Below are 21,233 nucleotides of genomic sequence, written 5' to 3'. Positions count from 1 at the left end.
ATCATCTGAAACTTTTATTACACCGATTTGGTTTACAATCTTTGTACTTTGATATTTCCAACAAAAAAGGCAACATTGTGATATACTGTTTGTACATATATAGAGAGACAGACAGAGCTAGATCATATTGACAGAGTTGAAAAGTAAAAACCGTTTCCCAGTGTTCACAAAAGAATTTATTCACCACGTACCCGCTTCTGCCTTCCCTGCCTGATGGATACAGACACCGACGGTGCCACTGGCCCCTGGCTGACAGGGCCTTCACCTGCACCCTGTCACGCCCATATAGATCAGAAAGGATGGAGTGTGAGGCTGCCCTGACAGCAGGGGCCACACAAGGGGTGCTGACAGGGCCCCAAGCCCTCACAGGTTTGTGTAGCTCCCTTCCCAACTACTGATGGATGCTCCAGCGGCTACGTCCCGAAGAATTCCTGACCAGCAGCAGCAGCTGTGAAACCTCCCTACCTGGGCATCTCCCACTACTTGTTTCCCATCCTCGAGACCGAGGTATTGAATATACTTATTTAATTTTATTTGCATTTACAAAATATTTTCACTGGATGACACACCTCAATGAGATGAGAACTTCATGTTCAGAAACAGCAGAAAAGACCCAGGTCAGCATCAGGCTGATGAAGCAACAGCTCCAGCAGCGAGGGTGGGGGTTTAATGGGGGTGGCCTGGCCCTAGGAAAGCCTGCCTGTAGCTCCAAGGAGAGGGCTGCAGCTCGTCAGCCAGTTGTGCAGTGAAAGCTCATGCTTGGTGGGCAGCCATGAGATCCTGCAGACATGCTAGCAGACACATGAGGAAGAATTAGTCACCACAGCCAGTGAGGACAAGGGACAGAAAGAAAAGGACTTGGGAAAACATGTAATCACCAGAACAACTTCCGACTTGGTTTCCAGGATAGTCACTGCTCATTTTCCTGCTAACAGCTGATTAACACCACTTAAGCACCCTTCAAGCCCACCTGGGCTGCCACACCCATGAATGTCTGGACAGGTAGCTGTTTCCTGGAGAAACTCCTTGCTCTCTCTCCCATCAATCTCTTGGCCAAAAAGCAAAGCTCAAACCAAGCAGTTTGCACCACTTGCCCACAGCCAAGACCAACAGACAACTATCTGTCAGTCTGCAAGGGTTGAAACCATTTCAAATGCCACACACTCTGGCCAGACAGCAACAGCAGATTGTTGGAGTGTGAACATTCCTGCTGTTGGTGGGTCACTTGTCAGCTCCAGGTAAAGCTACCACAGGGTGGGTAACTAGCTGGTCACTCCGTGCTGAGTGCAGGGCCAGAACAGATACCTTAGCTCTCCCATGAGATCTCTCTCCAAGGAGTACTGTCAGGCTTTGAGGAGGGGGGTCATTCCTCCATCTGGAGGAGAGAATAGCTTGGGCACTGCCACCACCCACCAGCGCAGCCCCAGCAGCGCTCAGCAGAGCCAAGCTGGGAGCATCCCCTCTCCCTGGGTCTGTGCCAGAGATGGTGAGAAGCTCAAGAAGGGGGAATGCCACGAGGGCTTGCTCTGGGGCTGTGCCGGCGGTGTCCCCTCGGGCCCGAGCAGGGACACCCGGCTGGCTCCCTCCCACAGCAGATGGCGAGCCCGGCTCCCGCTGCTCTGAGCAGAGAGCACGGCAGCAGGAGACAGTGGCCAGCTTCCCAAGCCTGGCAGTTCCTGCTCAGAGACACAGGCATCGATTTGCAAGGTGTCACACTAGCATATGTCACAAACAGGGCGGCACCGACTTGGGGAGGAGGAGCAGGCTGCCACAAGGATGAGCAGAGGCTGTGCAGAGAAATGGTTGCTGTGTTCAGCCTCCCTTTGCTCCTATGGAGGTGGATTTGTCTAGGCTGAGCTGTCCCGGCCCATTTGGCACCTGCTGGCCCTCTGCACCTGCCAAGGTGTTGGTGGCTGGGGTTCAACAGCACAGGGATCCTGAAAATGGGGGTCCTGTGCACTGCTTCTGGGACAGCCCAGTGGGGTGAGAAGGAAACAGCACACTTCCAAAACATACTGCCAAGCACTCCTGGCCTGAAACACACCCAGACAACTAACACAAGCTCTCCCAATCACTGGGGACCACCACTGTATTCCATCATCCATGCCCTTTGTCCAGCAGCTTCCTTCCAAACTCAAACACTAGCTACCCCATGTACCACTCTGCTGACAGGCCCTTTTGACTAATCTAGATCCTTTCATGCTTCTTCAGTTGCAGTGAAGAGGGATGAAGCCTGAGCTCATGTGGCTGGGAAGATGGGAAGTGGCACAGAGCCAAGCCCTGCATCAACTTCCCTAGGTGGAGACATTTCTGGACGGCTCAGAAACGAAGTGTTCCTCCTCCCTACAGGGTATGCCTGAAATAGCCAGGCTTGTCAGATCCCTGTCTCTGGCCGTGATGGATTAGCCTCTCCAAGGCACAAGGCAATTTATTCATTAGTGACATTTACACCTTGTGGCTGCATTAGCCACCGTGGCTGATGACACGTGCTCAAGCTGTCAGTGCTGGGCTTGGAGGAGACATTGCTGCTCCAACAATGCAGCAAGACATGGCCTGGGCACCTCAGCTCAGGAATACCTCCTGCCTTTCTCCTCAGCCAGAGCATGCACAGATTGCTTTGAAAGCCCACTGTATTCCCAAGCTTCTCTATCAAATTCCCTGCTCCATTTCCCCCCACCCTCCCTGCCTTGCAGTACCATTGCTGCAGCACTGCATCCTCCTGCCCCATTTTGCCTTCTGTCTCCCCTAAAAACCACCACATTTGCAAAGCCTTTTACAGCTGTTCTCAACCAGTTCTCATCCTCCCATGTTTTGCTGAGCATTCACATCCTATTCTGCCCTTTGTCATCTGCCCTCAGCCCCAGTGGGAAGCACAGAGCCCATGTCTGGAGACTTCTCCAGCAGATGTGCTGCTTTCAACACACTGCTGTCCCCTGATCCCACACTGCCACAACAGCTGACCTGTCTCTCCTCTCATCCCTGGTCTGGAGACCAGGACCACCAAAACATCAAGGCCTTCTGTTTTCTAACTTAGGACAAGTGCTGTGAAGTTCTCTGGGAAAGCACAGAGTGATGACAAGATGTGCTGTGGTTGCTCTGCAGCAAGCAAGCAGTGGGCAGCCAGGGCAGGGAGCACTGCTGGGAGGCTGTGCACAGGCAGGGTATGGTGAGGTCTGGCCACCAGCATGCCTGTGGCCATCATGCATCTGCTGGCATTTCATGGCTGGCCCGTGGTACCCAGCAGGGAGAGGACCAACATGATGGGAATGCAGAGCCTGGGAGGAGATCAGGGGAGGGGAGTGCTTTGGCCAGCTCAGAATGACAGTTTGCACATCAGGTTTGGGGAGGGAAGAGCTGGAAAGCATTGTCCAGGGAGCAGATCCAGCAGCTCTCCAGTTTCAGGCAGCCAGCAATAGCTTGCTCTCAAACACAGCTTGCTCCATGCTTTTATCCCTGCTCCCTGCCACTCGCTGCAGCAAATGTGACACTTCACACCATCCCCTCACAGAAACCAGGTCAGGAGTTTCCTCTCATGAGGAACAAGCAATGAATGCTCTGTCACCCTGAAAAGCCCTTGCTGCAAGGGTGGATGGGTGTCACCACACCAAAGCCACAAACACATCAACCCTCTGCAGGGCCACCAATCCAGCTGTGCACTAGCACGGCCATGTCACACCTCCAGAGAAAGATTTTAAATCTGGCCTCCATTCCTGATCAACCTATCCCACTGGCAAAGCCACAGGGCCACCATCCTGATCTGCCTTGGGCATTCCTTCTCCACCAGCACAGCACATTACTAACAGAGGTGGAAGGAGTGAGCGTTTAAATCCACATCATCACCCAATTTTTTTTTATTAATTTTTTTTTTTAAGCAAGGAACAGCAATGTGAAACACTTCTCACAGTTGTTAAGGCCTTCTGGTTGCATTTCAGTTTGAAAAAGCCGTTGGCATTTCCAAGGTGAAATCCTGTTATTCTGGGGTGGTCACTGCTGTTTCCCCAGCCAGCTGAGCAGTGCTGCTCCATCAGACCCTGCTACTCCTGCTCTCCTCTGCTCAGTCCCTGGGGACAGGCTCTTCCTGGGGGCAGGTGCAGCACCAACAGAGCCACCAGCTTCTGCCAGAGCCCAGCAGGAGATGGTGGCTGCTTTCAGCTGATCCTCCCTCTGCATCTGCTTCTGGAAATGTGCATAGACTCAGGCTTGGGATTTTCCAAACTTTCACCCTGACTGGTTCATGGGCTGCCATCCAAAGCCTGAATTCATGTCTAATGGCGCTGCTAATGGATGTTGGGACCATGGGACTGACACAAAGTACTACGTCATCTCACCACATTCTAGCTAGGCTTCTTCTTTCACTAAAGTGAGTAGCTAAGATTGCAGAAGCAGCTTGTGCTGATGGAGAGTGAAAGAACCTCATGTGTCTGTGTGTGAAGTTATTTTGTTCTACAAAATCCACTAAATTATAATCACAGTAGGTGATCCATCCATTCACAGAGTTCAAAGGACTGGGGAGGGTTCAGGATGGGCACCAGTTTCTCACAAGCTTCATTTCCCCCAAATGAAGTTTACAAAAAACAAACAAACAAACAAACAAACAAAATGGCCCAACAAAAAGAGTCCTCTTGGGGAATGGGGGAGGAATAAAACCCACTGAGCTTTCCAGCAGCCGCTGTGCTTATTCTCAGTGCTGGATGGCCATGCTGCACATTGTAATGGGCTCCTGAAAATCTGGCAGCTTCTGGAAGAGTTGCATAGGTGATGATACCTGTTAGTAGAGCCTGTTTACGAGCTGCAGGAAGAGGAGCTTGCTGAACTCCACAGGGAAACTGTCCCTCCCCCAAGAGAGACATGAGGTAAGGAGGGAAGGAGGAAGGGCAGGCCACGAGGCCGTGGGTCTTGCAGGTTCAGTTGTGTCCTTGGGACCTCTTTTACCTCAGAGGCAGAAAGGCTATGGTCCTGTGGGAGAAGGCTCCTGTCCCAGTGCTGTGGAGGTGCTGTGGAAGTCAATTTGCTTGTTAGCTTGCTTTTGAGGGAGTTGACGAGATCACATCCATGGGCATAATGTTCCCCTTGGCAGAGCAGCTGTGATAGAGGCAGTAGAGCAGATGAAATCAACCCACTGCTTGTAGAGACTACAGATATTCAACATTCATTCAGGTTGGCAAAGTCCCAACACAAAATCTATGCATCAAAGCAACACTGTGACAGACCAATTTTTCTGGACTCAAGGACAGACCCCTCTGAGAAGCTACTAAGCCAAACTCACATTAGTATAGTACCACTGGCTTCAGTAAAATTACATTAGGAATGAACATAGCCCATTAATTTCTACCTGAAGTGTGACTATGACCCCTCTCCACTTTTTCCAGAATGCTCACAGGGAAAACAGCCCTAGGCAGGCTCAGCCCCAAGCCCCCACTGGGTCCCAGGTCCCATGAACCAGCCTTTGGTCCCCATGCATACCTGGCTCAGTGGAAAGTATAGGCTCAAGTGCATCACAAGAGGCAGCAGCACCAGATAGAGCTATCACTTCAATTGTTTCATTTCTGACACTGGACCCAGATCATATTCTTACAGACTTTATTCTAACCACTGAATATGAATGAAGCATAATCAGAAGGACATATCCCAACTTGAGACTCACAGCTCTTTGGTAACACAACATCTTGGTGGTGGTGTGGCATTTCAGACCCAGCCCCTACAGCAACTGCAGCAGAGTAGGAGCACACTGCAGCAAAGCCTGCACCCTGCTAAAGGCAGCACCCTGGTGACATTACACAGCAGTACTGAACCTGTGGTTGGAAAAGCTGGAAGGAGAGCTTAAAAGGCATTATTCATCCCACCTGCTAATCAGCAGGTGCTGTTTTTCAGGCATAGGATGCTACTTAACTTTCTTAAACTTCCACTTAATAAATCTTTTCCTGCAGTTCTCACTCCATGGGCCTCTATCAGTTATTAAAAAACTCTGCAGCCTCTTGAGTGAGGAGACAACAAAGATGGCAGGAACCAGCTGGATCTCTAATGTACATTTTATGGGGAGCAGAAAGGAAGGAGGGTGCATTGGTTTAACAACAGATGAACAGCAGCTTCCCCAGCCTCAATACTGTGTATTTTCCTAGAAGGCCTGGCATCGGCCATAGGCTCAGATTCCCTCTCCCCATCCTAATGAATGCCCCTACAGCTGCTCTCCCTGACAGCCCTCTCCCTCCTTGGTGTGAAGTGAGATATGACACATAGAGGGCTCAAAGAACCCTCTCAACCACTTGGCTGGTTGGTGTCATCGACTGGTTCTGTACAAGAAAAGTGCTAGGCACTATGTGGGAAGCTTCTCCTCTGCTGAAAGATAGATAAATGGGTGGTGATGTGTCTTGATGATCAGCTAATCCAGAACTTCTCACACAATTCTCTCTCTCTTTTTCTCTATTTCAGAAAAGCTGGAGAGCTTTCAAGTACCTGACAAGTATATTGACAGCAACCAAATAGCCCAAACTAATTCTCCAGCCTTGCAGCAGTAAGGACTAGCCCTCTTCTGGGTTGCATTAGCACCATGAAGTGCCACAAGAGGAGCTGGTAGCATTCCTGCCTCCTTCCTTCTGGTATATGAGGAGTCTGCTGCTAAGAGCAGTGCTGAGCCTGACTCTCAGCCCATGGAAAACTGCAATGTTTGGAATGGAAAAAACCAAAGCCATCTGACTGCAGAGATCCTCCTAGTTATTGCCCCCATCATACTGACAAGCACCCAGTTTTAACCTTCCCAGAGGGTGATGTCCTGCTCTCCTTGTGTAAGCAGCCAGCAGCTCTGTATACCCTGCTCACTTTGAAGAGATCTTCTGCACCAGAAATGAGGTCACAGCCACCCTGACAGACCAAGGCATTGCTTGCACCTTTGGCCCTCTTGCCCAGGCCAGGCTCAGAGCAGGAGTGACATACTCACTACACAGTGAAAACTTCTGCACCACCACTCAAGCCAGGGTCTGGCAAATGAGATGAAGGCTCTGGGATTGGTGAAAAGAAGGCCACAGATAACAGGCCTGCTTGTGTCAGGAAGGTCATGAGAAAAAGGAACAGAGCCAATTAGACTCACCAGTCAAAGGAGGAGAAGTAAGAGAGAGCAGGGAGAAGTCAGGTCAGTTGTAAGGGAGAAGGCTATCCTGAGAGGAGCAGACCAGGCCATCGAATGACCTTCCAAAGGAATTGCCATCACCAATGTGAATGTGGCAGAGAGCAGACACAAGTCTCAGGAAGAGCAGACACCTGATGCTGCACAGCCTAGAGCTGTGGTGGGAGATGTGTGTGCCAGGAAATGGGACCAGAACACGGACAGGCCATCTCTGGGTATCTGTGCTCATAACCTGAGCCATAAGGAGAATTACAGCAGCTGCCCTTGGCCCAGGGCACTGTGGTCTCTCACCAGCACTGAGGAGGAAACCCACTTTGCCAGTAGTGTCCCATGCCAGGAGTAGTGTCCCATGCCAGGAGACAGAAAGCAGAGCCCAGTTTTCTGCTCTGAACTTTCCTGCCTGACTAGACATGCCAGGATGAACCCTAGTTTCACTCTCTCCTCTTCAGCTCCACCACTTCTCTGTCAAGCCACCAGGCAGCTCCTGCCCAGTCCTGCTCCCCTACCATGTCCAAGTGCAGAATCCCTCTTTCCTGAGCCTGAGGCACATCTCCACTTTTGAGACAATGGAATAGGATGGACTAGGGGGGCAGTTCCACCAAGTGCATTTGGGTAGCAGGGCCAGGAATATGAGAGATGGGATCTCTGAGAAATCCTGGCATGCAGTGGGAAACACTGACTAGAGAGGTGCCACTTCTCAGGGTACTGTGGGTCTGGACTAGCCATAGACAGTAGCACTGGGACTACAGCTGGGATCTGGCTGCAGCTGGCACCATGTACATGAAGAAGGTGTTCAGCAGCAGGAAGAGTGTATGGATCCTGTGGGTCAGAACAGCAGCTGTGCCTCAAAGATCCATGTGTCCACCTGGAGAAACCACCTCCAGAACAAGATTTCATAGGTGAAAATGGGGCCAGAGGAACAAGGCAAGGCATTCTCATGGAAAGCCCAAGAGAGGACACATGCCTGAAACTCTGCTGCAGGTGCTAAAAGCTGGGGTGCACAGAGACCCTGCTAATCTGTCCCTGTTGTGAAGACTGTCTTTGCCCCAGGGAGATTAAAGGCCTGCCAAAACTTAGATAAATCCATCTGTCCAAGGCACCTTGGAGGCTGGAGTTAGAAAGATGAGCCATTACAGCCTAATTTAAGCAATGTGCAGATTTCAAAGAGAACATGTCAGGAAGGACAAGCAGGGATTTCATTCCTCACTAATGACCCATTGCAGCTCCTCTGTCTCAACTCACTGGGACATACAAGCACACACCATTATCTCCCTGGAGTCACCAGCACACTCCACACTGGCCTTGGCTTACATTAGGCCCTTGGAGAGAGAAGCACGAGTGCACAGCAAGCCAAATGTCATTACTAAGCAAGGAAATCCCAGGGCTGCTTTCGCCCGGTCTGAATCTATGCCAAAAATAATGAGAACAAAACGCAGAGAGGGATGTGCCTACACCAGAGACCTCATGCTTCTCTGTCCTCCAAGGGACCCTCTTCTTTAAGCCAACATCTAGGTCTGGTAGTGAAAGAAAGGGCAGATGCTAAGACAGAATCATAAACAGAATGAGATTTTAAGAGACTTCCTGTTCAAACCCCTGCTGTTTGGAGTTTAGCACCCAAGATCCAGGAGGACAAGGTGACTTGAAGGGCAAGAGACACTAACCAAGATAAGTAGGGCATAAAGGGCACAACAGACTGCTCTGGGTGAAATGAAGAGTGGAGCTCTACAACACCCACAGGTGCTGACCACTTCAGGCTTGCCAGCAGGAGATGACTTTCAAAAGAGGACCAGTGTAGTACATGGGTGCATTTGCAGCCTCCTCAAGACCTGGGAGGCAAAGCAGTGCAGCAGCACGATGAGAGAGACAGATCTCTCATTAATAGCTGGCAGGAGGAAGATGGCTGGACTAAATACAGCACTAAATACAGTGTCTCACTGTTTGCCCTTCTGCAACAGATGGGGAGGCAGACACCAAGCACCATGCCCAGGTGCCAATGGATTTGCCCTCATCACCCAAGACGTGCTGCTCTTAGCTTTTGTTTGCCACAGCTGATGAGGGAAGCAGGGTGAAGCTGAGGAGCAGTGCTGTCTGGAGAAATCACTGGCTGATTTGGCATGCACTCCCCAAAGAGCTGACGGAAAAGGAGACAGCTGTTCTGAGAACAAGGACACAGGAGATCTGGGGATGTGCTGCTGGAGGAGGAAAAGCTGGGTGCCTGCATGCTGCAAACACTGTTCAGTTCCAGTGACACAAAGGCCCTTTGCCCAATGTCACTGGGATCCTTTCCAGTGGGGTAGAAGGGGCAGCACAAAACTCAGCAACCTGCCCTGACAAGAGCAAGAAGAACCCAGTAGCTAATGAGCTACACAGAAGTCACCTCACTTCTCACAGCCTAACACCTCCCTGCAAAAACCTCCGTTGTGCCAAACATTTAGTTTTAATCAGGTTCTCCTCTAATGTATCCCTGGCCTCTGTTCTGCAGAGCATCCCTCCTGGCAGATGCCTCCTGCACCAATAGTGGGGTCCCACAGAAACAAAATCCTTTTGATCCTCTTTTCCCCAGCCAAAGTTCCCAATGCTTCAGCATGCTGTTCCATTTGCCCCTCCTATCCTCTCAGAGCTCTCTGACAAAATGAGGCTTCCAGGACCCTGCAGCTCAGAGTCCACAGCCAGAGCCCAGCTGGATCTGATGCAAAATTCACTCCTGCAGACATGCACCAATCTGCTGCTCCATTATCAATAGGTGAACTGCAGCTGAACCTACCTGAGACTTCCTTGATGCTTGGCTGAACCAATTAGGACTCACTTCAAAGCCAGGAAGGGTCCCAGCCACATGATGTGCCACCTGACACCACAAGGTCTGTCCCAGTGCCATCCTCTTCCCCTTCCCCAGCTCACCAGGGGCCTCCCGTTTTCTCTTCCCAGCTGAGCCCTCCTCCAGCAAACACATCATTAGCTGCACATCTCTGCTCCATCTGAATTTGCACATTCATCCCTTGCCTGGTGCTGTATGCCCAAACACAAAACCCTTTACCAAGGGGATGCTGACTCACAGCTGGCACACCGAAGCTTCCTAAGGAGCTGAGCCTGGGATCCTCTGGAGGCAATGCCATTCCCAGCAGTGAGAACAAAGTAACAGTCGGAGCATGGTCTAAAAAAATAAAAAGTGGGGAGGGTGGGGAATGCTCAGGGGGGAAGGGGAAGAGGCGGATTCGTGGCTTTCAGCCTTTGCTCTAACCTGCCACTCAGCTCCAGGTGCCTGGGTACCCATGACCTTCCCTCACAGGCAGCCACACCCTGCTCCCAGGAGCCTGCTCTCCTCCACCCTCTGAGGGTCTCGCTCCAGGGTGGGAAGCAGGGTGGGCAGAGGTGCAGCAGGGTGCTTTTTGGTGGCTGCTGGTTCCTTGGAGCATGAGCCAGCCTGGAGCCAGCCACCCCCTCCCTGCATCAGGCCTGCCATTTAATTCCCCCCTTTGGGTCTTGATACCTTGAATTATGGTTTTGCAGTTGGTTTGGTTGAATTTTTTTTGCATGTGGTGATCGGTCTAGAGTTCTGTGCCATGTCAGGGGGAGCATCAGCCCCCACCCCTCTGGGAGGTCAGAGCCACCGCGGGGGAAGCTTTTGCTGGCTGCCACAGCAGGATGCCATGTCCACTCCATCCTGATGTCCTCCTAGGCTATCCCCCTTGTGCTCCTCTCCCCAGATCCTGCGCTGGCTTGGGCCAGGCAATGGACAATGAGATCTCACCGCCTGCTGCTTTCACAGTGAGGTCTCCACGCAGGAGCCGTTGCGATGGAGGTGACGGTGGTCGTGGTTCAGGCAGCCTTCGTTGCGGTGTACGATGAGGACGGGGAAGTAGAGGGCATCCTGGTAAGGAGGGGGGTCTTCCTCCTCCACAGTCACCTGGCTGGAGAGGCGCGTCTGCTCGGTGGGGCAGCTCTGCTCGTTCAGGCTGCCGCTCCGGCTCTGCCAGAGGCAGCTGCGGCGCGAGCCGTACAAGCGGCCCAGGGAGAAGCGGCTGCTGCTGAAGGGAATCCTGGGGCTGCCGTTGCAGATGCTCAGAGCGCTGCGGGAGAAGATGGACGAGCTGCTTATAGTCCTGTGGCAGCGCTCGCAGTTCTGCCGGTAGCCCCCGTAGCGGCAGGCCGAGTAGCTGGTGCAGCCGGAGAGCCCCACCAAGTCCATCAGCACCGCTTCCGAGTAGCTGGGCACCAGCTGCTGGTTGGACCGGATGTGCCACTCCAGCTCGGTGCTGTCCACCGTGTTGACACGGGGCATCCTCCGGCAGAAGGAGCGCTCCTCAGCCGGCGTCACCGCCACGTAGTCGAACCCAAAGAGTTTTTCCACGTGGTAATGGACGTAGGAGGTGCGGTACTCATTGAGCACCCGCAGGGGCCAGGAGAGGGTCAGCAGAGCTGCCACCCAGAACACGTAGTGAGATACGTACCAAGGCAGGTTGTCCGGGTCAGAAAAGGCCACCATGTATTCCTTGAAGTCCACGTTTTTGAGGTGCATCCCCTCCCTGGCCTCCATGTAGTCGTCTAGGCCCTCGTTCTCGGTGAAGAAGCGAGCCCGCTGGGTCAGATAGGAGTTCTCGGACTCCACGTTGGCAAAGCTGAAACACTTGGTGAAGCGCAGCCGCGTGGCCGGGTAGCTCTCCAGGTCAATGAGGTCCTTGGAGATGTCCTTAACCCCGCAGTTGGAATAATCGAACTCGGCCTCTGCCACGTGGGTGTTGACCCGCTCGTGGTACACCTGGGTGGTGGTGTAGGCGTCGCCGTTGCGGTAGCGGGTGACCTGCCGGGTGCGCCGCACGTAGTGGTAGCTGATGGCCTTCCACCAGATGCAGGGCGTCGCCTGCTGCATGCGCTGCACGCGCTCGTGCACGCTCTCCACGTCCACCTTGTACTGCAGCTCGTTGCGCGTGTAGCAGTGCCAGCACTCCACCAGGTACACCACGTAGAGCATCACCAGGAAGGCCAGGGGGATGTAGACGTAGCCGTTGGAACAGGGGCTGTCGTGGTACATCATGGACTTGCCCTTGTAGGCGCTGTCAAAGGTCAGCCGGGTCACCTTGGTGACGTGGCACCAGGTCATGGCTCCCATGCAGCCATACATGAGCAGGGACAGCAGCAGGCATTTCCAGTGGGACTCTCGGCACAGGGACTTGCTGAGAGACTGCTTCACTGGCCGCTGCTGCTCCGGGGTCGGGGGAGAAGGAGAGAGAAAACAAGAGAGGGGTCAGTAGGATGCACCAGCAGGGGAAGGGGAGCAGGGTGCTGTGGGAGCACCACAGCTCTGTCAACAGAGACAAAACCGCAGATGCCATGGGGCTCCTGGCCTCAGGGGGCAGGGCAGAGGCTGGGATCTCTCACAGGATGAGGGGCATGCAGTCCAAGCAACTGTCACCTCCCTTTCTGGTGCTCTGCCCCTCCCTGGGAGACAGACAGAGCCCAGCTGGACATGGGGAAGAGTGGCAAAGGACAATTCTGTCAGCAGCACCCCTTTCTTCAACAGGAAGTAACCTCTACCATTGCCACTTCCCAGGGAGAGCTATTGGACCACAAGATAAGAGTCAGGGTGATCTCCACGTTCCTCAACTTTTGCACCCACCCCACCAGCACAGGCAGCTCTAACTGATGTCACCCCACCTGAACCCCTCACCACAGCTCATCCCACTGCACACGAGTCTCTCCCCACCCTTCCCAGTAATTATCAACAGCAACATTCCAATTTCTCCACCAGGGTGGCACAAGCTGCCTGGTGTGCCTGTAAGATGGAGAAACAGACCTTCTGCAGCTGGGAAGGTCTGTGTTTGGAAATGACAATTCCCACTACAACACTTGGCAACCTAAGGAGCTCCAAAGTGCTTCTCAAGTGCTTTATAAACCACACCAATGAGAGTACTTTTCCACAATTGAAATGCAGCCACCTCTGGTAGGAGAGAAAGCAAATATGGAGTAACATCCTAAAAAGTGTTCAGGCTGGAAGGGAGGAGCATCTACTAATCTGCAGCAGCAACGAGGGCAAGAGGCCACTCACAGCTGCTGGCAAATGTGCCTGCTTGCACTGGGATTCAGCTGTGACAGCCTACATTTCTGAAAAAAATTATCTTAGGTGTTTCATGGGGAGGAAAAGGCAGAACTTCAGCAAAGGGACATTTTAAAGGGATTGCACTGGTGCTTTTACCATAGAACAGTGCAGGGTTTTATACAAACACATGAAAAAAACTTGGTTAAGGAAACCTCTGTCACTCTGCAATATTAAAGTCTCAAGTATTGATCCAGTTTTTTCTGTGAGATCTGACATCACCCCACCCAAAGGAAGAACAGGCAAAGTAACTATTTGCTTTCTTATACAGAAGATTTCATCCAGCAATCTCCAAAGGTGCAATCTGAGAGAGGGGGTCAAAAACCCCAGCCTTGTGCAGATGCCATAAAACTCACTCAGAGGCTTCAAGCTTTGCTCTCCCTCTGCACCTGCAGGCAGGTGTTCCTTTGCTCCTGAGCTCACCTCTGCCATGGCAGGGGACAACACCAGCTGTGATGACACTGCTCACAGCACTGCAGTCCAAGCCTGGCTCCACTATTCTCCACTCCTGAGCATGCTGGGCTGGAGAGGTGTCTCACTCAGGAATCCCAAACAACTGAACAGGCTCACACTGTTAGAAAGCAGGAGGGGCACTTTCATTCTGGCATAAAAAAAAAAATTAAAGCAAGGAGCAGAGATCACAAGGCCACTGGCAGATCTGGGCCTCTTCTCTCCTTTACGAAATGCATCTTGCTCTCTGAAGAGCCCCTCGTTCCTGACTTGGCTCTCTAGAGTCCCACATGCCAATCTTTCCTCCCTGCCCTTGTCAAAGCCTGCCAGTGGGACTTCTGTCACTGCATTCAACAGGGCTGGATCCTGCCCAAATCTCCAACACAGGTTTCTCTCACAGAGGCACAGAGCTCCCCTGCCTGCCCACCCCATCAGCCAGCCCATGATGAGCAGAGCAGGCAGCACAGCCAGAGAAACCACTGCTGGCAAGGGGAATGGTGCTACTCCCACTGGCAGTCCCAGGTATCAGTAATACTGAGCTCCCCTCTCTGAAGCCACTAGCTGAGAGCAAGACCTGGAGACAGACAGACAGACATACAGAGCCCAGGGCTGGCAGGTGGGGTGGTGACGGTCTGCAGGCAACTCAGAGATGTGCAGGGTGGCTCTGCTGGCAGTGCTGGCATGGACACACATGCAGCCCAGTCTTCCCACTGCAACTGAGCACTGCAGCAGCCTCACAGTCACAGGGCAAGAAGGCAACACCAGATAAGAGAAAAGGGAGTGAAGAGAAGAAGGGGGGGCCTTTCAGGAGGCAGAGCCACCTGAGCTGTGCTCTCCCTCCTGAGGTCAGAGCTGCAGTTACAAGAGCCTGCTCGGACCTCTCTGTCTTTGCTTGGCTGCAGCACAGCTCTCCCATGCTGGAATACTGTGCCACTACCCAGGCAGCTAAAGGCTCCCTCTGTCACTGCCTGCGTTGCAGGCTTTCCCTGGCAGTGGCAGCTCTGACTGTGAGGATCTAAAGCAGCTGCTCAGCCAAAGGAGGAGCACAGGGAGGGACAGGGCCCTTGGAGAGGTACATGCCAAACCTGGGTGTCTGCGGGGTGGGAGTGCTGAGAAACAGCACCTTGTTTAGGAGGCAGATCTGCAAATGGAGCACAAGGAATAAAGCAAAGCATCCAGCTCATTCATTTGCCAGCTGGGGAAGGGGCACCAGAATGACAGGTCCTTGGACACGTCTGTCTCAGAAAAGCAAATTCCACCTCGCAGTCACTCGCCAGCCCTTCACACTGCGCACTGCCTGTGTCACAGGAGAAGGGAGATGCTGGCTGTCACCCTGCAGAGAGGTAGGCAAGCCCCACTGCGGTTACCCACCCAGGGCAGGGAGCACGATGCAGCTCAGGCTTGGTTCCAGGAACTGTGTTAGCAGGGCTCTAGTCCTGCATTAGTCTCCTCCTAGGACTACGCAGCGTTTAGATACTGCAGCACTCTCCCGGGGTCACAGTAACCCCTGCTGTAAACTGTTTACAGCCCAGCTTTGTCCCAGGCTTTGAGGTAAAACACATACACCTCAGCTGCACTGGTGGGGTTCCCAAAAGCTGATCGAGTGCCAGTGACGGGATACAACCACAGCAGAGACGGAGGAGGAGCCAGCTGCAGAGTCTAATCCCAGTAGGAACTGCAGCATCCCTGCTCCTCTCCCAGGCTGCAAAGGGCTCACAGGAGCAAACAATCAGCTCCACAGACTCCCCCGCAGAAGCAGCTGAATAAGGTTGTCTCCTTGAGCTCTTAACGAGCCTTGGGTAAGTCCAGCATAGCTGGAGAAGAAGAAATCTGTCTCAGAACAGTGTCACTAGGAGAAGAGCAGGCACTGATATAAATGCCATCGTCATCTGCCCGCTGCAGTCTGATGGAATGAGGCAAAAGACTTGCCCTACTTCACTGCAAACAGGGTTTCCCTCCATCACCAGGAGCCTCCCTCACTGCTCCAGCTCCAGCACTGGAGAGTGGCAAGCAAATCTGCCATTGCAGGTGCACTGAAACATCTCTGCAGTGCTAGGGGGCAAGGCTGGCCATAGGTTAGCCAAACCTGTCATGGGATCCCAGCCAGCTCCCTTCTCTGGGCTTCAGCTCACCACACAGAACGCATGGGGCAGCCCTTGGCAGGTGCTGAGACACATCTTGGGAAAGGCAAGGGGGAGGCTGCTGCTTGGGCCTTCCCTCCCCTCCCTCCTACCTGGCACTGGCCTCTGACATTGCCCCTGAAGTGAACAGAGATGGAGGCCCACACTTGCAGCTGCTGCTCGGGATGTGTGGGAGGGATGGTGGGGATGGAGGGGATGACTCACAACCACCCATGGAGAAAAAGGAGACACACAATGCACAGGGCCGAGGCACTAGAAGAGGGGACCCCCATCACTGCTTGCACTAAACTCCTTTGAGATCTGGGGGATCCTCTTCTAAAGAAACAGCCTCAAGGGGACAAACATGCCCAGCACCTCAGTGGCCAAGCACATAGGTCAAAACCCCTTAATACCCCCTGCAACCTTGACCCTACAACTTTGAACACTAAAACTTTTAAAGTTCAAGCTACTCCCTGTAACAGCCTGGCCCTGGCCCCATCCACTGTCGCCTTTTTTAACAAGTGTTTCCATGTCATTACCTCCCAATCCTCTCACTGGCCTCTCTCTGCAGAGACCTCTGTGACATCTCCAATTCACCTCCAGAATGCTAAACCTTCACTTTTCAAGACAGCCTGGGGTTCATAAGGGTTAGGTGTCCCAGAGACAGCCCTCTAGAGGCTGTCAAAACAATCCAAGAAAGCCCCAGAGCAGCAGCCTGAAGGCCCAGGTAGCTCCCGAGTGCCAGGTGGTGGCAGCAGCTTGCAGGAGACTCCAGAGGGACTCCTGAGCATCAGTTTCCATGGCTCTTCCCCAGGATCACTTACATCATGCAAGAAATTAATAAGTCCTGATGCCTTTGACCTCAAATCCCCAGAAAAAGGGAGTTAGGGTAGATCCAGTCATTTCTAGGAATTACCTCTGTCTTCCAAAGCTCTGGACAAACATTGGCAACTCCTGGCCAGGACGTCCCAGCAAATATCCACATCACGTATACCCCATGCCTACAGCCCAGGTTCAGGAACTACCTGCCTACAAGAAAGAGGTGGCTCAGCCCCAGGCTGGCAGTGTTGCCAGCTGCAGAGGACAGAGGAAGGCTGAGCATCAACAAGCCAGGGAATCCTGCCAGCAGCCAGCTCCTGCAGCAGTACCAAGGTCTCCATTTTACATGGCAGCTCGGAGGAGGACTGATTCCTTCCATCAGATCCCACCTGAGCAGCAGGACAGACATGTTTTTGCTTGTTCCCAGGCTGAAGAGCTTGTCCCTTGGCATCTCCTACCCTCCAAGTATGCACTGATGAGTGAAATTCAGTTCACCACCACTAAGTGTGGGTGTAGGCATGTGATGCCAAGATGGAACAAGGGCTCAGTCAGCTCTGGCTAGTAGCTCTTGCTACTTGCCTTGCTGGGACAAGCTGAGAAGCACCTGAAGCCCTTCCTGGCTCCTAACACAGCAACCTGAGATACCAAGGTGAGGCACCTTCACACAGGACAGGGCACATTTCCCATTTTCCAGACATCTCCTCTGGCTTCTCACTCACCCTGGTCAATGGACCCTGACATGTGGGATTCAGCCACACTGCGGGGACACTCAGCAATGTTGGCACCAGCAGCTGGTTCTGATGGAAATGAGGATGTGGCATAGCCCATATGGCATGATATATACCAGAGGAGAGAAGGAACATTGTCCCCTCCTGACAGTTCTGAAGACATGAAGATTGCACTAGGTCAGTCCATGAATCCAAGCTCACCACTGAAGTCTCTCCTCATTGCATCAGATGAGGCACCAGCAAGCATGGCACCATCACGACAGGCTGCAGCTTCCCTCTCCTCCACCAGCTGCTTCATGCAAGTGTGTGATACCTTCTGGCCACAAGAAGGATGCCCTTAGCCTAAACAGAGCAGGTGATGGACTACAGCCTTTCTGCTGCTCCCATGGGGTGTTATACTGACACCCTAGTCGGCAGCCACCACAGAGTAACTGAAGCCTGGACAATCTTACAATCCGTGCAAGCCAGGGGGCACTGTAGGTGAGAGAAACTCCTCTGGGCACTGCCCCTGCTATGCTTCTTTCACCCAAACTGGGTCTTGCTCTGGCACCTCTGAAAAGTCTGTGCTTTTGCAAGTAGAACCAGCACTGCCAGAGCACCGGCAGAAAGAGACCACATCGCAGCACGGTACAAGCACGTCCCCATGCTAAAAAAGTGCCTCACAGTTTAGCTACCCTCATCAGGATCTGTATGAACAGCTGGGCTGGTCATCAGGAGTTGTTGAATGCAGGCAGGAAGAGAGGAACAGACACAGGGCAGAGTGTACAGTATTGGTACAGCTTCCCAGTCCTTGAACTTCAGCATTCCTCTCCTGCAATTATTTATATCTAAATATAAGTCTGTATATATTGAATAACCGTGCATGAGCATGCATGTTGTGCCCAAGCCAAGGAGGCAGAGAATACCAGGATTATGCAGCATTCACAAACTGCAGCTCCTCAACAGCAGAAGGTGAAGTGATGCACCAGCTCCTGAGTACCCCCCCAAGCCGCCCTTTGAGCTGTGGTCTCACCAGACAGGACAGCCCACCATAGGAGGAGAACAGCCCTTCCTACACTGCCTAGTTGCCCTCCACGGGTCAGCAGCCCCACGGCATAAAGTGAATCTCACCAGCCAGTGCAGTTTCTCTCTGCTTAGGAAGCCCAAGCTTGCAAACAGGATCTGTAGAGGCAGACAAAAGGGCTGGCACACCTGCCTCCTGGTGGTGCTCCCGAGGCACAGGGCACCCTGCTCTTGACCCTTTCTGGCATCTGCTGCCTGGACTCCAGAAAAGTCATCTGATGAGGGAGACTGCAGCACACCTGGAGGCAAGGCTGCGCTGGTACCTGGCCTGCCCCAGTCTGCACCTTCATCTTTCCCCACCAGCAACAGCTCCTGGCTTTGCCATGTCCCCAAGCCCTCTACACCCTGCTGCCCACCGCATCTTCCCTCGCAGAGACCCAGGCAGCCGTGCCACATCCCGATGCGCCCAGAAGCCAGCGCACAGCAAGGAGGGGGTCTCCACGTCCTCTTCTCCCGGGCATAACAAGCTCTGCCCGCGGCAGTATGCGCTCCTCGTTTGCGGTTTTTTCCCTTCCTCCTCCATCCCGGCCGCTCCAGCCCCGTTCCCCGCTCCGGACGGCGCCGGCTGCTGCTTCCCTTGCAGCCCCGCAGGCTCCGCGGCGATGCCCAGGTGGCGGGCGAGCGATGGAGAAGAGCTGCGCCGGAGCAGCCCACCGGCGGCGGGGACCGACGGGCGGCATCCTCGGCCCCCAACCCCCAGCCCCGCCGGCCGCACCGCATATCGCATCCCGGGGCCGGAGCGGGGCCGGCGGGGCTCCCGGCGAGCGGCTCCGCACCCGCGGCGGGGCGGCAGCGAACGCGCCATGCAAAGCGGCGGGCAGCGAGGGCGGCAGGGGCAGCCCCGGGCGGGGGGCGGCCGCTCTCCTCACCTCCTCTCGGGCCCCCTCCGCCTCCTCCTCCGGAGGCACCGGCGTGCTGCTGCCTCCCTCGCTGGCGGCGGCGGCCGAGGCCGGGGGGGACATGGCGGCGGGGGCGCCCCGCTGGCGGTGCCTGCGGGCCGGGCAGCTGCATTATCCCGGCCGCCGCCGGGCGCTGCCTCGCCGCTGGCCGGGCGGGCGGCGCGGCGGCGCGGCGGGCGGGCGGCGCGGCGGCATCGCCCCCAGCGCGGCTCGGCGGCAGCGCTGGCCGCCCGCCGGCCCGGCCCCGGCCCCGGCCCCGCCGCAGCGCAGCGCCGCTACACGCGGCGGAGGGCGGGCGGAGCCGCGGGGGGAGGGAGGGCCGCGGCGGAGGCGGGCATGGGATGGGATGGGGATGGGATGGATGAGGGGGATGATGGGGGCACGGCGGGACCCGCCGAGCGAGCGGCGGGTCACCTTGAGGCGGCCGGCGGCACAGAGGGAGCGAGCGAGCCCGGTGCAGCCGCCCCTCCCGAGCCCCGCCGAGGGGCCGTCAGGCTGGCTGCGGTCCCAGCTGATGGAGGGGTGAGGGGTCCCGTGGGTTCTCCTTCCCTCGGGATGAAGAACCAGGAGCACTTCGCATGTGCCCCGTCTGCTTTGCCAATCTGTGGGCACCCCAGCTGGTCGGGGGAAGTGGGGTAGTGGTGACCGCCAGTGCTGATGCTGGCACTCATGGAAAACCTTAGATTGGACAGGATCTTCCCTGCTGTGATCTGCACCGGGCCCAAAGGTTCTCAGCTAGCTATTGCAGAGGCAACTGCAGCTTATTTTTCCACAGAGCTAACCTGCTTGGTTACCGGGATAAGTGGAAAAGCCTCTTCAGACCCTCAATCTAAACTCACTCGGGGCACACACAAAAGTTTGGGAAGGGTTCATACTTGTCAAGGTCTTCATATTGCAGGTACAGCCCAGCTTCATTGACAGTCAGAAAATCAGGTGTCTCTGCTGGGGCTTCCTCAGATCCAAACTGGGGAGAAGCATAAGCTGCAGAATTTGCTGGAAACTTCTCTTTTTCTGAGCTCTGAGGCTCAGCCTTGGTGATGGGATGATTGGCATGCCCTTGTCCACTGTTGCCTGGGATGAGGAAGGAACAGTGTGTAGGCCTGATGGCCTCACTCAAGGAGATGCATCCGAGGGGAATTGCCACCCCCTGCTTCTTATGGGAATAGATGTGATGGCCGGGGGTGCTGCTGAAGGAGCTCATCTTCAAAAGAGGCTGGGGATGTGTTTCCTCTCGCCTTTCCCCTGTTTCCATGGGAACAGCAGCAAGCAGGAGCAGCCTGCTTGGAATTCCACTGCCTACTGCTCAGACACCCCCTGCCCAATCATCCCGGCAGACTTTGGCTCTTGGGGCTTTCAGAGCCACCCTCACACGATGAATCCCCTGCCTCCGAGGAGAACTCACCCGTGCATGTGTGTCATGGCAGAGCAAGGCAAAGAGGCACAAGTCCAGAGCTGCCACAATTCCTGCAGCAGCACTGAATGTTATTCCATGCACACTAATAGACAGCTGTAAATGATTTGCATTCCTATATGCATTTCTGCTTTTTATAGGATGTGACCTCAGCTAGACCAAAGAGTGCCTGAGGGATGATCGCCCTCCAGGAACAGCACTGGTTTTATCTCAAATACGTGAATATCACACAAAAAAAGCAAAGGAGAAGGGTGAAGAGGGGGAAAAGGTGGTACAAGTTTATGTTTTTGCATTTAATAGCCATGGTGTCTTTTTCTCTCAGGAATTTGCCCATTCACTTTTGAATTTGTTTTGATTTTGGACTTGTAAATGCTTCATGCATTCTGTGGCAAGGAGTTTCACAGCACACCCACAGGCTCAAGGAGCTTCCTTTGTTGTGCTCATTCTGGGCTTTTTACCCACTAGGACTAGCCCTTGGGAAGCAGGCTGCCTCCACCCTTATGGACCTACCCACAATGCAATTTATCCTCCAC

The 21,233-nt window shown here is 54.0% G+C and overlaps 1 protein-coding gene across 1 annotated transcript; it reads right to left on the bottom strand.

Annotated features, from left to right (window-relative positions):
* TMEM151B (transmembrane protein 151B) lies at nucleotides 1-19,352 on the bottom strand. The gene is made up of 3 exons (XM_056488313.1): nucleotides 19,260-19,352; nucleotides 9,885-12,317; nucleotides 1-5,082 (listed from the first exon to the last, which is right to left on the bottom strand). The coding sequence occupies exons 1-2, from the start codon at nucleotides 19,350-19,352 to the stop codon at nucleotides 10,881-10,883; spliced, it is 1,530 nt and encodes a 509-aa protein (XP_056344288.1). The 3' UTR covers nucleotides 1-5,082; nucleotides 9,885-10,880.
* Between the last annotated feature and the right edge of the window lie 1,881 nt (nucleotides 19,353-21,233).

The sequence above is a fragment of the Oenanthe melanoleuca genome, chromosome 3 (genome assembly GCF_029582105.1).
Source record: "Oenanthe melanoleuca isolate GR-GAL-2019-014 chromosome 3, OMel1.0, whole genome shotgun sequence".
NCBI classification, from domain to species: domain Eukaryota; kingdom Metazoa; phylum Chordata; class Aves; order Passeriformes; family Muscicapidae; genus Oenanthe; species Oenanthe melanoleuca.
The sequence above is the reverse complement of the archived record's forward strand: the minus strand, read 5'-3'. Positions and strand labels throughout refer to the sequence as shown.